At 41.6% G+C, this 15426-nt stretch overlaps 1 protein-coding gene across 3 annotated transcripts in view; it reads right to left on the bottom strand.

Moving 5' to 3' along the window:
- LG01H14orf93 (linkage group 01 C14orf93 homolog) overlaps positions 1-15426 on the bottom strand; it is a 74661-nt gene that overhangs the window by 40731 nt on the left and 18504 nt on the right. For all 3 annotated transcript variants that reach the window (XM_073632438.1, XM_073632430.1, XM_073632445.1), the window contains exons 2-3: positions 8490-9560; positions 1292-1624 (exon numbers count right to left, since the gene is read on the bottom strand). In XM_073632438.1, coding sequence (XP_073488539.1) covers positions 1292-1624; positions 8490-9029 — 873 coding nt within the window. In that variant the 5' untranslated portion in view covers positions 9030-9560. The remainder of the gene's footprint in view (positions 1-1291; positions 1625-8489; positions 9561-15426) is intronic.

Below are 15426 nucleotides of genomic sequence, written 5' to 3'. Positions count from 1 at the left end.
CAGCAGGGGGGAGGGGCAGGCAGTGTCTTGAGCTGACAGGCAGGAAGGGAGGGGGGAGAAGAGGACAGAGAAGGACAGCGCAGGGCTGCGGATGACGGAGCCACGTAAACTGACCACGGTGTCAGGGTTCAGCAGCCATGATAAACTGTGGTCAGTTTACAGGGGGGAGGGCAGAACCAAGCAGGATCAGCCAGGTTTTTTTAGGTTATACAGGGGGCCAAATGACACAGCACAAGCACTGTGCTGTTTAACATGCTTTAACCACTTCAGCTCCGGAAGGTTTTACCCACTTCCTGACCAGACCATTTTGCGATACGGCACTGCGTTGCTTTAACTGACAATTGCGCGGTCGTGCGACGCTGCGCCCAAATAAAATGAATGTCCCTTTTCCCACAAATAGCGCTTTCTTTTGGTGGTATTTGATCACCTCTGTGTTTTTTATTTTTTGCGCTATAAACAAAAAAGACCAACAGTTTTGAATAAAAACAATATTTTTTACTTTCTGCTATAAAACATTCCCAATGAAAAAACGTAAAAAATCTAAATTTCTTCATCAATTTACGACAATATGTATTCTGCTACATGTTTTTGGTAAAAAAAAAAAAAAAAAAAAAAAAAAAAACAATAAGCGTATATTGATTGGTTTGCGCAAACCTTATAGCGTCTACAACTATGGGATAGATTTAGGAACTTTTTAATTTTTTTTACTAGTAATGGCGGCAATCAACAATTTTTAGCGGGAAAGCGACAATGCGGCGGACAAATTGGACACTAAGTGACACTTTTTGGGGACCAGTGCTAAATAAAATGCATGGCCACAATATAAATGACACTGGCAGGGAAGGGGTTAACACCAAAGGTGATCAAGGGGTTAAATGTGTCCCTGGGAGGTGCTTACTAACTGTGTGGGGGGACGCATACACTGGAGAAAAAGAGAGATCTGTGTTTCAGCTTAATTGAAACACAAGATCTCTTTTGCTCCCTGACAGATCAGCGGTTTGCCTTGTTCACAAAGGCACACCGCTTCTCCGTCTCTCCACTGAACGATCGGTCGCCGGACCCGCTGATTGGCTCCCGCTGTGTCCAATCACAGCGGGAGCAGCGCTCTGTGAGCGAGCGCCCCCTACACCGCGTGCACAAAACCGCCGCAGTGTATATGCGGTGGGCGGTCCGGAAGCGATTAAGGGAACAGGATTTATTTTTATTTTTTTAGGGTAACAAACACTTTAATGTATTTTTTTTACTCAGTAAGACAAATGTGATTTCCTAGACATACACTATACATACTTACAGACAAAACTAGGTCTCGTTTTCTTCTAGAACATTTCTGGCCATGGCTTCGTTGGCGCGAGCTTGTTCCAGTATAATACGCCACAAATGGTGGCGACACGGGAGGCCTCATCTCATCTGAAGAAGTCTCTGCCATAATCAAGCCACCAGGACTAACGGAGCCATCCTTCTGTATTCGAAGATGGGAATGCGCTGGCTTCAAAATTGGAGGAGTTGCTTCATTTAGAACGTCCACTGTGTCCCTATGAGGATGTGAATCAGTCACTGGCTTTACAAAGTTGGGTGGCAAAATCCTTTGAGCTGTTGATTCTGGAGTTAAAAAATCATCTATAGCCTGAAAGAATAATATCATTGTTGTAATGCAGATATACACAATATCCAGTTTAAAACTATCTCTATAGGGAATAATAAAAAAAATTAATAAAAATAAAACTTTTAATGGCAGCTACTGTGTTAATATACAGATAGATGACGGGTGGTGAGGAAACATAGGCACTGAGCATGCACACAACAGATGGTATGAAGATAATACACCTGCCAGAATTACTGCAAACAGAAGCTGTCCCTATTAAAAGTGACAGACTGCGTCTCCCACTGGAATGAAGTTGAATGGAGACTAAGCATACACAGGCTGTGAGTTGATATATTATGTACACATACACATGGCAGGCAGCAAAGGGGGCATTAAGCCAAAGGAATACGAGGCCACTGAGCAAAGCGCTAAAACCTATACTTCATTATACTGGGTTTTGGTTAACTGCTGCAAGTGTAAAAGTATCACAGCCAGCCCTGTTTACACTCCCATTAAAACTGTCACGCCAAGCCATCAATGGTGTCAGGAAAATATTTAGGTAACATTTCACTCTGGTAAGTAAGCACACATTTCGTAAAATACATTTGATCATACTTTCTTCTATAACATATGTTTGACGGCAATTTGGTTACCTTGGTAAAATTGTATGTAAACTTTAACAATAGTTTTCTTCTATTTGCTTCGTCATGGTCTGTTAAAGTGTTTGTTAAGCCAAAGAAAAAAAAATATAGCTCCTAGTCCCTTAAAGCAGATTAAACAGCACAGTGCTTGTGCTGTGTAATCTGTCCACCTCTAAAATGTAAAAAACCTGGCTGATCCTGCCACTTCTTGTATCCCCTCTCTGCGCTGACCACGATAATAAGGGGTGCTAAGCCCAGACCACCGTGGTCAGCGTACGTCCCTCTGTCATCCGCACCCTGCTCTCCTCTCTCCTCCTTGCCTGTCAGGTCCCTGTTCTTTGCCTCTGTCACCGCCCCCCTCCCCCCCACAGCTATTAGTACAAATTAAAAAATTATAAACGGTCACTGCCACCCCCTCTATTATAGTCAGGCATATCACACTGTATTAGTCTTTTATAAAAACAAGGCATGTAAATATTTTTTTAGAGCGATCTTCAGGCCGGTCACGTGACTCTCAGTCGGTTTCCAGGGCTACTGCAGGAGGGGCTGAGCGGCCATGTGATCTCCCCAGCTGACGTCAGGGAGATCTCGGCCCCTCCTGCAGAAGCCATGTATCGGAGATGTAAAGCAGCCGCAAGTCACGTGACCGGCCTAAAGATCGTTCTAAAAAGGTATTTACATGCCTCGTTTTTATAAAAGACATGCACAGTGTGCTATGCCTATGGTTAATAAGCACTTTGAATAAAATATTGGAAACGTTTCATTATATCCGCTCAAAAAAAAAAGTAGTTGTTCATCCAGCCAGAAATCTTGTGAACTAGTAACTTCCTGTACTTTCTGCGTCTGGACTGTTATCTGTTAGCATTGCTGCCTGCTATGCCCGCGGGTCCCGGGAACTCGATGTTCGCCGGCGGCTCGCGATTGCGGTGTGGAGAGGTAGAACGGTGGAGATACCTATGTAAACAAGCATTTCCCCGTTCTGCCTAGTGACATGACAGGGATTTACTGCTCCCTGTCATCGGGAGCAGTGATCACTGTCATGTCAGTGGAAGCCCATCCCCCCCACAGTTAGAACACCTCCCTAGGACACACTTAACCCCTTGATCGCCCCTTAGTGTGTAACCCCTTCCCTACCACTGTCATTTACACAGTAATCAGTGAATTTTTATAGCACCGATTGCTGTATAAATGACAATGGTCCCAAAATGGTGTCAAAAGTGTCCGCCATACATAATGTTGCAGTCACGATAAAGATCGCTTACTAATAAAAAAAAATAATAACAAAAATGCTATAAATCTATCCCCTATTTTGTAGGCGCTATAACTTTTGCGCAAACCAATCAATATACACTTATTGCGATTTTTTTTACCAAAAATATGTAGAAGGATATATATCGGCCTAAACTGAGAAAAAAATGTGTTTTTTTATATATTTTTGGGGGATATTTATTATAGCAAAAAGTAAAAAATATTGCTTTTTATTTTTTTCAAAATTGTCGCTCTTTTTTTGTTTATAGCGCAAAAAATAAAAACTGCAGAGATCAAATACCACCAAAAGAAAGCTCTATTTGTGGGAAAAAAAGAACGTCAATTCTGTTTGGGGGCAACGTCGCACGACCGCGCAATTGTCAGTTAAAGCGACGCAGTGCCGAATCGCAAAAAGTACTCTGGCCATTAAGGGGTAAATCCTTCCGGAACTGAAGTGGTTAAAGTGTTACTAAACCCACAACAGTAAAATCTATCTGTATATGCAGCATAGCATGCTTATTATACTCAATGTGGAACTTAAGGGGTTAATCCTCTGCATTGTGTAAAAAGGCTGTTTTATCCTGTATGCACAGATCCTTCCCTTCTGCACTGTCTATTTGGGGAAAGCCAGCTAACACAGGCAGGGTAGCCAACCTGCACATGCTCAGTTGTGTCTTTTATGCTGAAGAGAACATTTACTTGTTCTCAGAGCTAGCCAGGTCACATGATATTGACATCACATATGTGGGCGTGTATACAGGCTGTAGTGGAAATCTCCTCCTACCTGAACCCTCAGCACTGGAGAAACTGTGCAGTTTATCTCTGACCGTGGTATACAGATCAACCAAAAAGGTATATAGTGGCAATATTTTAATGTAAAAAGAAGATTAATAAGCTGTGGGCGCTGTGAGCACTGGGGGGGGGGGCAGATGAACTATTTTCATATTACTGGGTTTAGTAACACTGTAACGTAAAAAACGTTTTCAGTTTCTCTGTGCCCCCCTTCCCCTGTGTGAAGGAGAAGAGAGGGGAGAAGAGATCAGCGCTGTGCACAGCTGCATCTATTCTCCTCTCTTTTCCTCTTTACACAGCATTCGAGCAGCAGCAGGAGTCATTGGCTCTTGCTGCTGTCAATCAGATGCAGTGAATAGGATGTGGGGGGGCGGGCCTAAGTCCCGCTGTGTAAGTCTATGGAGCGCGGCTCCCTAGACACATGGGTCGGGACGCAAAGACTATGCTCTCCCCATAGCCAGTGGCTGGCTATGGTAGTCCGTCAAAAGAAGAGGAGGAGCTAAGATTGCCACCTTGGACCCCAGAAGAAGAGGATCGGGGCAACTCTGTGCAATACCACTGCACTGAGCAGGTAAGTATAACATGTTTGTTATTTTATTAAAAATAAAATATTTGATATTAGTAACACTTTAAGGCTGTATTCACACTTCAGCGTCTTGAATCGTGGACAGATTTGCCACGAATCTGCCCACGATTTGAAATCGCTAATATGTGAACGGCAAATCGCGTGACTCGCATCTGACATGCAATTCACTTGAAGGACACCTCAAATTGTGGCGCGGGTCTGCCGGGATTGTCGTGCGATAAATCGCGGCAACACGCATCGCGGGAAGTATGTCGCCCCAAAGGTAGTTCCTGAACTTTTTTGGGGCGTCATGCTTCCCGCGATGTGTGTTGCCGCGATTGCAGTGCGATTTATGGTGCGACAAATGCAGAAGACCTGTTCTGCGATTTGAGGTGTCATTAAAATGAATGGCATGTCAAATGCGAGTCCGGCAATTTTCCATTCACACATCAGCGCTTTCAATCCGTGGTATATGTGTATCTTAAAATCAATATACATCAGTGGACTAATTATTTCCTAACAAATGACAGATATGCAGTAGATAATGGTAGACCACTTATGTTTCACCTATTAATTATAGTCATCACCCCAATAAAAAGAAGCCAGTATTTGGTAAAAAAAAAAAAAAAAAACAACACACAACAATGTTCATGCATCCCCCTTAAAATTCACATTATTTCTTCTGTCATGTGAAGATTTGTCATTCTGTCAATGCCCTTGACATGCTTTCACTTTAAGGATACAAGGATTTCAGACATTTGCTTCCAGCCATTCCTAGTTTAGGTCATAAGACTAGAAGCTACTTGTGTAATCAAGTATGTTGGCACAAGCTTTTGACAAGCATTGTAGGAAACTTCCTGTAAGGTCTACAACCTATAAGGAACTAAATGTGCTAGGTAAAGGCAGTATTAAAGAATCAAGAAGGCAAATGACAATGATCTGATAGGATGATGAAATTACTACACTTTTCCCCAAAGCTATCCAAGTAAAGCTTTGCATTACAATGCGCACACATACTGCAGTGTCTTAAAAACAGTCCGTTAAAAAAGCAGTTTCTAGTTATTTGAGGTTTGGGGTCGATTTACTAAAGGCAAATAGTTTTCTTACTTTGCAAATTAATTTTCACAAAGAAAAAGAAAAATTAGGTGCATAGTAAATAAAAACAGTATTTTTGCTTGCATAACGATGATGGAAATCAGCAGAGCTTCACCTCATTCATTAAGTAAGGGAAAATTTAAATGGAAGTGAACAGACTATTTGCCCTTAGTAAATCAACCGTTTTGAATGCATGGACTTCACTGGCACCACGAACTTCACCCGGTATTTTAAAAATCAAAAGTCTGCAGCTACAAATACTGTAGCTGCAGACTTTAACTACTTCAATAACGGGTACTTTCACCCCCTCTTTCCCAGGCCAATTTTCAGCGCTGTCGCACTTTGAATGACAATTGCGCGGGCATGCAACACTGTACCCAAATTAAGTTTTTATCATTTTTGAGACAGATAGAGCTTTTTTATGATGGTATTTAATCACTACTGGGTTTTTTATTTCTTGCTAAACAAACAAAAAAAGACCGACAATTTTAAAGAATGCTTTTCTTAGTTTCTGGTATAAAATTTGTAAATAAGTACGTTTTTTTCTTCAATGATGTGTGCTGATGAGGCTGCACTGTACCTTGTAACTTCCTAACTACATCACATGCATAAGATTGTGTGGCACAGGTAGACTGGTCCTGCAGCCTCCTGGGATGTATGATGTGTCTCAGGAGGCTGCAGGCCAGGCAGGAAGGGGGGGGGGGGGGGGGGGGCAGGACAAGGTAAAGTTATCCTCACCTTAGCAAGGACTGAGGAAGTCAGATCCGGTACCGATAAAAAATGCACCTCAGTTACAGGCTGGGGCAAGGAGTGAATGAGCAGTAGTTCTGCTTTAATTCCACTGTTGCACATGCTGACTTATAAACCACAATTCAGACTAAAGCCTCGTACACATGATCAGATTTTCGGCAGACTTTTGTCTGAAGGGTGTGTGCCAGGAATTTGTCTTGCATACAACCGGTACACAATTGTCGGCCAACAAACACGAACGTAGTGACGTACTAAGAGGAATTTCAGCTCTTGAGTGCCACCCTTTGGGCACCTTCTGCTAATGTCGTGTTTGGTGAGCATTGATTCTGAGCATGCGTGTTTGTACTTTGGACTTGTGTGACAGACTTGTGTACACACGATACGAAAATATGACAACAGACCGTTGTCCACCGAAAATTTACTAGCCTGTCATCCAACATTTGTTGGCGGAAAGTTGGACAACAATTGTCTGATGGATCTTACTAACGGTCGGATTTTAGGCAAACAGTCTGTCACCACACAATTCCCTGCCTAAAATCTGATCGTGTGTACGAGGCTTTACTCACAAATACTCAAACACAATGGAATTTAGGCAGATTTTAGGAGCAAATGAAAGAGGCATCTTAATAAGAGATGTGTTACAACTTCGCATAGTTCTGACAATACAGCATACATGTGCTAAATTTATGATAACCACTGTAGATATTTTACCTTTAAATGGGAGTACTAGTGGTGGATGTGGTCAAGGGATGTTTTAATCAAGAAACAAAATGCAAGACTTATGTATGAAAAGTGTTTTTATTGTCCATAGAAGCCAATTACCTTCCAACTGTTACTTCTTCCATGTAGAGTTTAAAATAAAAAAAAAAAGGATTCTGATTGGTTGCAGTGGGCTACAGGAAATTCTCTTGTGAGAACAATTTCTACGTATAATCGCCAACCTTTGACCAATAGTGATGAGGGTGTGAAATATGCTTACTGCGTCTGTTTGTGTGCTGCTATGATTGCTCACTATCCCTTACTAGCTGGACATTTTCCTTGTTTTAAAGTTTATCTAAAGACCAATCAAGCATCGTATAGGTGCCCCCCACCCCCCCCTTCACCAATTACAGGGCATAGGTAGGGCCCTGTTACTTATGATGCCCCTCTTACAGTTTGAGATTGGGGGAATTGGGGATGTATGCACCCCTTACTCTGCCCTAAGCCCCAATTTCTTACAACTGGCCCTTTCACTGACATTTTAGACCTTCTGTAAATTATACATCTCCCACCCACATAAACCTTTGGTCCCAAGTATCACCAAAACATGTACCAATGCTATAAAACCCCAATCCACTTTATCTGAACTCCTATAGGACACCTCAAGTTAATAAACAATTATATAGGCCCAATGTCAATGTTCAGATCAAACCATATTACTGCACGGTATACTGTACTGTGTGAAAACTCATGCTGCCGGAATGAGGGATTCAAGATTATATAATAAAATGTTTTAGGGATCTATGTACACTGCTTTTTGTTTCCTTGTTTTTCATTTGATACCATAATTTAAAAAAAATACAAAACTATTTCAAATTAAAAAATAAAAATCTGCAACCCATGCGTGTCCCTCAAACCCGTTCTCTTACCAATTTGGTTGATCTACTCTTCCTCTTGTAATGAGTTGAGATTAACTTGTATTCAAACTACTTTATTCAAATCCAGTCTGTACATTTTCTGTGGACTGGTTTGAAGACTAATGGCACAAATCCAACTCAGGTGGACCTAAACATATGTATTGTAATGCATCTCTTAATGGATGAATGTCTTCACTTACCGGCATATGAATGGGACTTAGAAGTGATTGCGTCTCATTTGGAGGACACGTAGGCAAGCAAATTTCTTTTGTCCTTTCCAGGGTTGGTGGATGAAGTCCAGGAACTAATGATGCAGATGCTGCACCCAGCTGTCTGAGCTCCTCTATGACAACCTGCACTCCTCTGATCTCTTCAACTTCTTCCTCTTCTGACAACTTACATCTTGCAGTGTTATCAGGTGACTTTGGTCTCTCTGACCTTTCATGCATAATATTCCTTAAACTGCTCACTTCATCCTGTAGTTGGCTCAGTAGACTACTGTTTGCTTTGGCCACATTAAGAGCAGCTTCTGCAAGTCCAACTGCTTTCTCCACACGCTGATAGATAAGATGCAGAAGCTGATCACATCCTTGTACCGAAACTCCTTGTCCAGTAACTGTAACTGGAGTTGGTCCATCAACAATCACAGAGCCACCTTGAGTACTTTCAGTTTTGCATCCACATTTGGCATCGTTTTGCCCTGCCGGAGGTGTGAAGAGGATGGTGGCACTAAAGGACATATTCTCAAACAGCGCAAATGTTCGCCTCACTGTAAAACTGCACTGCTTGTACCCCAAACTAACCAAAGTTAGTAATGGTTACTTTGGCTATAGCATGAGAATCTGAAGCAAAACAAATATTTGAGAAACACACAATCTAGAAACCCTCCATTATTAGGTTTTCTGTGACTGCATATGAAATGGAATATTACAACTAAATAATTCAAGTCCAAGTAAGGCGCTACTATGGTTTATCATCTGTCTCTGTGATGTATTATTTAATATGTTCTTAATATGTTTTTTATGATTGTCACAGTTTCTTCTGGGAATATTTGTTACTCATACTCTCAAGCTAGAAAAACACCCCACAAGATTTATCTTTTGCCCAAACAGAATTTCTTTTCTAAATCCCAGCTCCTTTATTTAGAAGTATTGGAAGTCTTGAAGGAATTATGCTGCTGCTTTCATTTACACTTGTTGCCTTCTTGTGGAAGAATTGGTGGCATGATGAATTATTGAAATGTTCAGATGGCTGAAGTTTCTGGGAGAAATCTGTGATGGCAGGTTAAGAAAACATTGGTAAATCAACTTAAGAGAACAACAGTTTAGGCACACAAAATTAAATTGTTATTACTTTTTGGAATATTATTTGAATATCATAATCCATAAAAGCAACTCAGTGCAGATCAGCATATCATTCCCAAAACAATAACTCAGGTGTTGCTTTTGTCAAGAGAAAATTGCAGGCAACAGGTTTGAAAATCTACATTCATATATGTACTCCTGCTATAAATGATAAGAAAATTTGGATTTCATCAGAGTTTGGTGGTCCTATAAATACAAGGCTTTCAATCTTGCATATATAAAAGTATAAGGCGCCATTCACATCCAGTGATGCAAGAACAGTGCGTTTTTTTTTTTTTGCACGGTTTTTGGAGCGACACCAGTGAATTGAGGGGGCACCGCTCCCAAAATCTGCCAAATTAGCTCCTTTACCCTTTTTTGGAGTTGACTTTGGTACATTTTTCGCCAATTTTTATAGCACATTTGTGGTGCCATTAGGAATGTTGTGCGTTTTGCTGCAATTTTAGAGCGATCCAGAATTACAGGATGCATCACTCAGAGGGCCCAAGGGCTGATTCACATCGGATTGCACAGGAATGTGTTCCATGTTCCTGTGCGATTCCCGCATGCACACGTTAATTTTAATGGGCTGCAAATTACACTGGAACGCAAAATAGTGGCGCATGCGCTACTTTTAACCACTTTAAGACCGGGCCTCTTTTTCAGACTCTGTGTTTACAAGTTAAAAACACTTTTTTTGCTAGAAAATTACTTAGAACCCCCAAACAATAACACCCTAGAGAATAAAATGGCGGTCATTGCAATACTTTTTGTCACACCATATTTGCGCAGCGGTCTTACAAGCGCACTTTTTTTTGAAAAAATTCACTTTTTTTGAATAAAAAAATAAGACAGCAGTAAAGTTAGTTCAATTTTTTTTTATATTGTGAAAGATAATGTTACGCCGAGTAAATTGATACCCAACATGTCACGCTTCAAAATTGCGCCCGCTCGTGGAACGGCATCAAACTTTTACCCTTAAAAATCTCTATAGGCAATGTTTAAAAAATTCTACAGGTTGCATGTCTTGAGTTACAGAGGAGGTCTAGGACTAGAATTATTGCTCTCACTCTAACGATCGCGGCAATACCTCACATGTGTGGTTTGACCATCGTTTTCATATGCGGGCGTTACTCACGTAAGCGTTCACTTCTGCGCGTAAGCTCGTTGGGACGGGGCGATTTAAAAAAAAAATTTTTTTCTTATTTATTTTATTTATTTTTACACTGTTTAAAAAAAAAATTGGGTCACTTTTATTCCTATTACAAGGAATGTAAACATCCCTTGTAATAGAAAAAAACATGGCAGGTCCTCTTAACTATGAGATCTGGGGTCAAAAAGTCCTCAGATCTCATATTTGAACTTAAACGCAATAAAAGAAAAAACAAAAAAACAAAAACAAATTTTGTCATTTGAAAAAAATGACAACAGAAAAATGTGCCTTTAAGACCTATGGGCAGAAGTGACGTTTTGACGTCACTTCCGCCCTGCTATGGTATGGAGACGGGTGGGGGCCATCTTAGCCTCACTCGTCTCCATACCCAGTCACGGACAGGTCCCGATCGCCTCCGCCGCTGCTGACGGCTCCGGTAAGCGACAGAGGGTGCGGGAGAGCAGCGGGAGGGGGGGCCCCTCTCCCGCCGCCGATAACAGTAATTTTGTGGCGATTCCGCCACAGAGACCACCATTATCGTTAACCGAACCGCCGCCTGAAGAGATGTGGCAGCAGCTGCTGCCATTACCGAGATATCCCTCTTCAAAGTCAGGACGTATATAGTCGTGCGGCGGTCGGTAAGTGGTTAATACATGCTGCACCAAGTTACATAGTACTGTGGCACCATGAGATTTGGTGCCCACAAATGCACTGCGCACGTGTGGGGTGCCATTAAAATTACATTGACACCTGCAGCAGATTGCAAGGGCATTGTGTTTGAGAGCAGTGCGAGAAATGCGCATGTAATGTGCCTTTCCACATTCTAGTGTGAACAGGCCCTAAAGGTTATTAAGTGAATCCTTGAGCGCTTAAAGCTAAACTCCAGGCACAAACACATTTAAGGCCAATTCACATCTATGAGTTGCGGCAATGTGCACATCACTGTGACTCAGAACAAAGCACTATGCTTGTGTTAGTGCTATGCGGTACCATTCATTTTCAATAGCAACCCAACACACTAAATTAATGCATCAATGTAACAGAGCACCATAATGCCCAGTAATGCACTACCATGTGTTATAATGGAAAAAATGGTGCAGGTTTGATTTTCAGTGTTGTAACAGCCCATTAAAATAAATGGGCTGGGCTGCTTTAAGAGAGCACACATCAACATTTAACATAACATACGTTTGCAACAATTTGAATAGGCTCTTAAATATATTTCTCAATAACAACAAAATTTAAATATAAACTATAAAACCTTAAATATAAATCTACTTTGTGTTCACTGAATGACTTTGAAAACCCAGATATTATCTCGTCAGAACTGTAATGATAGGATCACAGTGCTTCACATAGCCTGTGCGGACAGCAGAGCCATGGATGGGACCAGTGGTTAAACCCATTACAAACTGCCTGAAGAAAACTAAAAAGAGCTAATTAAATTTGCCAGTCACTGAAAAAACTGGCTTCTTACAGTGCCTTGAAAAAGTATTCATACCCCTTGAAATTTTCCACATTTTGTCTTGTTACAACCAAAAATTTATAAATGTGATAGACCAACACAAAATGGCACATAATTGTAAAGTGGAAGGAAAATGATCAATAGTTTAACATTTTTTACAAATAAATATGTGAAAAATGTGGGGTGCATTTGTTTCCGGACCCCCTGAGACAATACTTTGTAGAACCACCTTTTGCTGCAATGACAGCTGCAAGTCTTTTTGGGGGATGTCTCTACCAGCTTTGCACATCTAGAGAGTGAAATTTTTGCCCATTCTTCTTTGCAAAATAGCTCAAGTTCTGTCATATTGGATGGAGAGCGTCTGTGAACAGCAATTTTCAAGTCTTGCCACAGATTCTCAATTGGATTTAAGTCTGGACTTTGACTGGGCCATTCTAACACATAAATATGCTTTCATCTAAAACCATTCCATTGTAGCTCTGGCTGTATGTTTAGGGTCGTTGTCCTTTTGGAAGGTGAACCTCCACCCAAGTCTCAAGTCTTTTGCAGACTCGAACAGGTTTTCTTCTAAGGTTGCCCTGTATTTGGCTCCATCCATCTTCCCATCAACTCTGACCAGCTTCCCTGTCCCCGCTGAGGAAAAGTATTCCCACAACATGATGCTGCCACCACCGTGTTTCACGGTGGAGATGGGTGTTCAGGGTGATGTGCAGTGTTAGATTTTTGCTTTTAGGCCAAAAAGTTAAAATTTGTGTCTCATCTGACCAGAGCACCTTCTTCCACATGTTTGCTGTGTCCCCCCACATGTCTTCTCGCAAACTGCAAACGGGACTTCTTATGACTTTCTTTCAACAATGGCCTTCTTCTTGCCACTCTTCCATGAAGGCCAGATTTGTGAAGTGCACGACTAATAATTGTCCCGTGGACAGATTCTCCCACCTTAGCTGTGGATCTCTGCAGCTCCTCCAGTTACCATGGGCCTCTTGGCTGCTTCTCTGATTAATGCTCTCCTTGCCTGGCCTGTCAGTTTCGGTGGAGGGCCATGTCTTGGTAGGTTTGCAGTTGTGCCACACTCTTTCAATTTTCGGATAATGGATTGAACTGTGCTCCATGAGATGTTCAAAGCTTGGGATATTTTTTTAATAACCTAACCCTGCTTTAAACGTCCCCACAACTTTATCCCTGACCCATCTGGTGTGTTCCTTCCTTGGCCTTCATGGTGCTATTTTCTTCACCAAGGTTCTCTAACAAACCTTCACAGAACAGTTGCATTTATACTTAGATTAAATTACACACAAGTGGACTCTATTTACTCATTAGGTGACTTCTGAAGGCAATTGGTTCCACTAGATTTTAGTTAGGGGTATCAGAGTAAAGGGGGCTGAATACAAATGCACACCACACTTTTCACATATTTGTAAAAAACGTTGAAAATCATTTATCATTTTCCTTCCACTTCACAATTATGTGCTACTTTGTATTGGTCCATCACATAAAATCTCAATAATATACATTTACGTTTTTGGTTGTAACATGACAAAATGTGGAAAATTTCAAGGTGTATGAATACTTTTTCAAGGCACTGTAGATGTCTTCAGCAGGAAGATCCTCCTGCCATAGTTCCTGACCCTATTCCTGATTACATTTGCATGTTGCTGTTGCATGTTTCTGTTGCATGTTTCCTCAACTATTACTACTAGGCTACAGAAATAATAAAAAAGAATCCTCAACTCAGCTCCTAATCCTCAATTACAGAAATTATAAAAATAGTAAGTTATGTGAATACATATATATGTATTCACATAATTTACTTTTTGACATTTCTGTAGTTGAGGATTAAGCATTGAGATGTAGATTCTAAGTCTCTTTTTGCATGTATTTTATGTAATTTTTATATAATTTGTGGCTCAGCTAGGCGTTGTTGTCCCATGGTGACGCTCACATAAATTGCGGCTCTTGTCCATCGTTCTTCTGGCTTTACACATACAGTGATAAGCATTATAAGAAGTAGACTTCCTAGCTTTTAGCATTGCAGGAGTGACTGAATCACAGATGCCCCTGTCCTTCAGAACATGGGCTTCAACAGCCATGCTATTAAAGCCAGCAACCATTAGGCAAGATGGTAAACCAGTCCTTGAGACAGAAGATTTTTGAGATTTGTATGACCTGCCAGTGAGAGCAAAATTCTAGAGAGGCCTCCAATCACTTGTCGATCAGGTCCTTAAAGACAAGTGCATCCTCCACTGGAATGGTGGTCGTTTTGTTAAGATGGGACATGGTGGATCCACAGAGGGGGCACACCACTTTTTAACAAAGTGCTCCCCAAATGGTTACAGGGCTAGTAAATGCTTGTAGGGGAAACACACATCCTGTCTCAACATTTCTGGTCTCCATGAACAAAGACTTGGAACAGTGGGTGCACCTAGAAGGTACTGGCGATCTTAGAGAGATGCATACCGCATTAATAAGAGCCCAAATATTGTCTGCTAAATGGCAGGAAGGAGAGCATGGATCACACACGAAACACCCCACTGGATGTGTGGATGACACCAGAGCTCAGTCCCTCAGCATTAACCCCTTCCACAGTTTACTGACAGAAAGCGGAAATTTCAAAGGCACCCAGCAGTAAAACAACAACGTCGCTCCTGATGCTCAGCCAGAGTGGCCTACTTACTGAGTGATACTCTTGAGACAGGGCAAATGCTAAAGTAGGAGTAGGCAACCTTTTGAGCACAGTGTGCCGAAAAATGTTTTCAAAGAAATTGAGCGTGCCGATTTTATAACAGAAAAATGTCAACTTCACACCCTCAATCACGAAAAGGATTTTTTTTTAAATAAATGCTGTAAACTACTTAAGTAGTGAGACATTAACATTCTGCACTCTCACGCCTCAGATCAGCCCCAATTCCTGCAACTCCACACCTCAGATCACTATCCTCCCTGCAAATCTGTTTCACCATTGTACCCCCCTGCTCATCTGCACCACCACTGTAACCCCCTGCTCATCTGCCCCACCACTGTAATCCCCCTGCACATCTGTCCAACCACTGTAACCCCCTGCTCATCTGCCCAACCACTGTAACCCCTTTTTCATCTGACCCACCAATGTACCCCCATTCTCATCTGCCCCACAACTGTAACCCCCTGCACATCTGCCCCACCACTGTACCACCCTG

Source organism: Aquarana catesbeiana, linkage group LG01 (genome assembly GCF_042186555.1).
Source record: "Aquarana catesbeiana isolate 2022-GZ linkage group LG01, ASM4218655v1, whole genome shotgun sequence".
Lineage (NCBI taxonomy): Eukaryota > Metazoa > Chordata > Amphibia > Anura > Ranidae > Aquarana > Aquarana catesbeiana.
The sequence above is the reverse complement of the archived record's forward strand: the minus strand, read 5'-3'. Positions and strand labels throughout refer to the sequence as shown.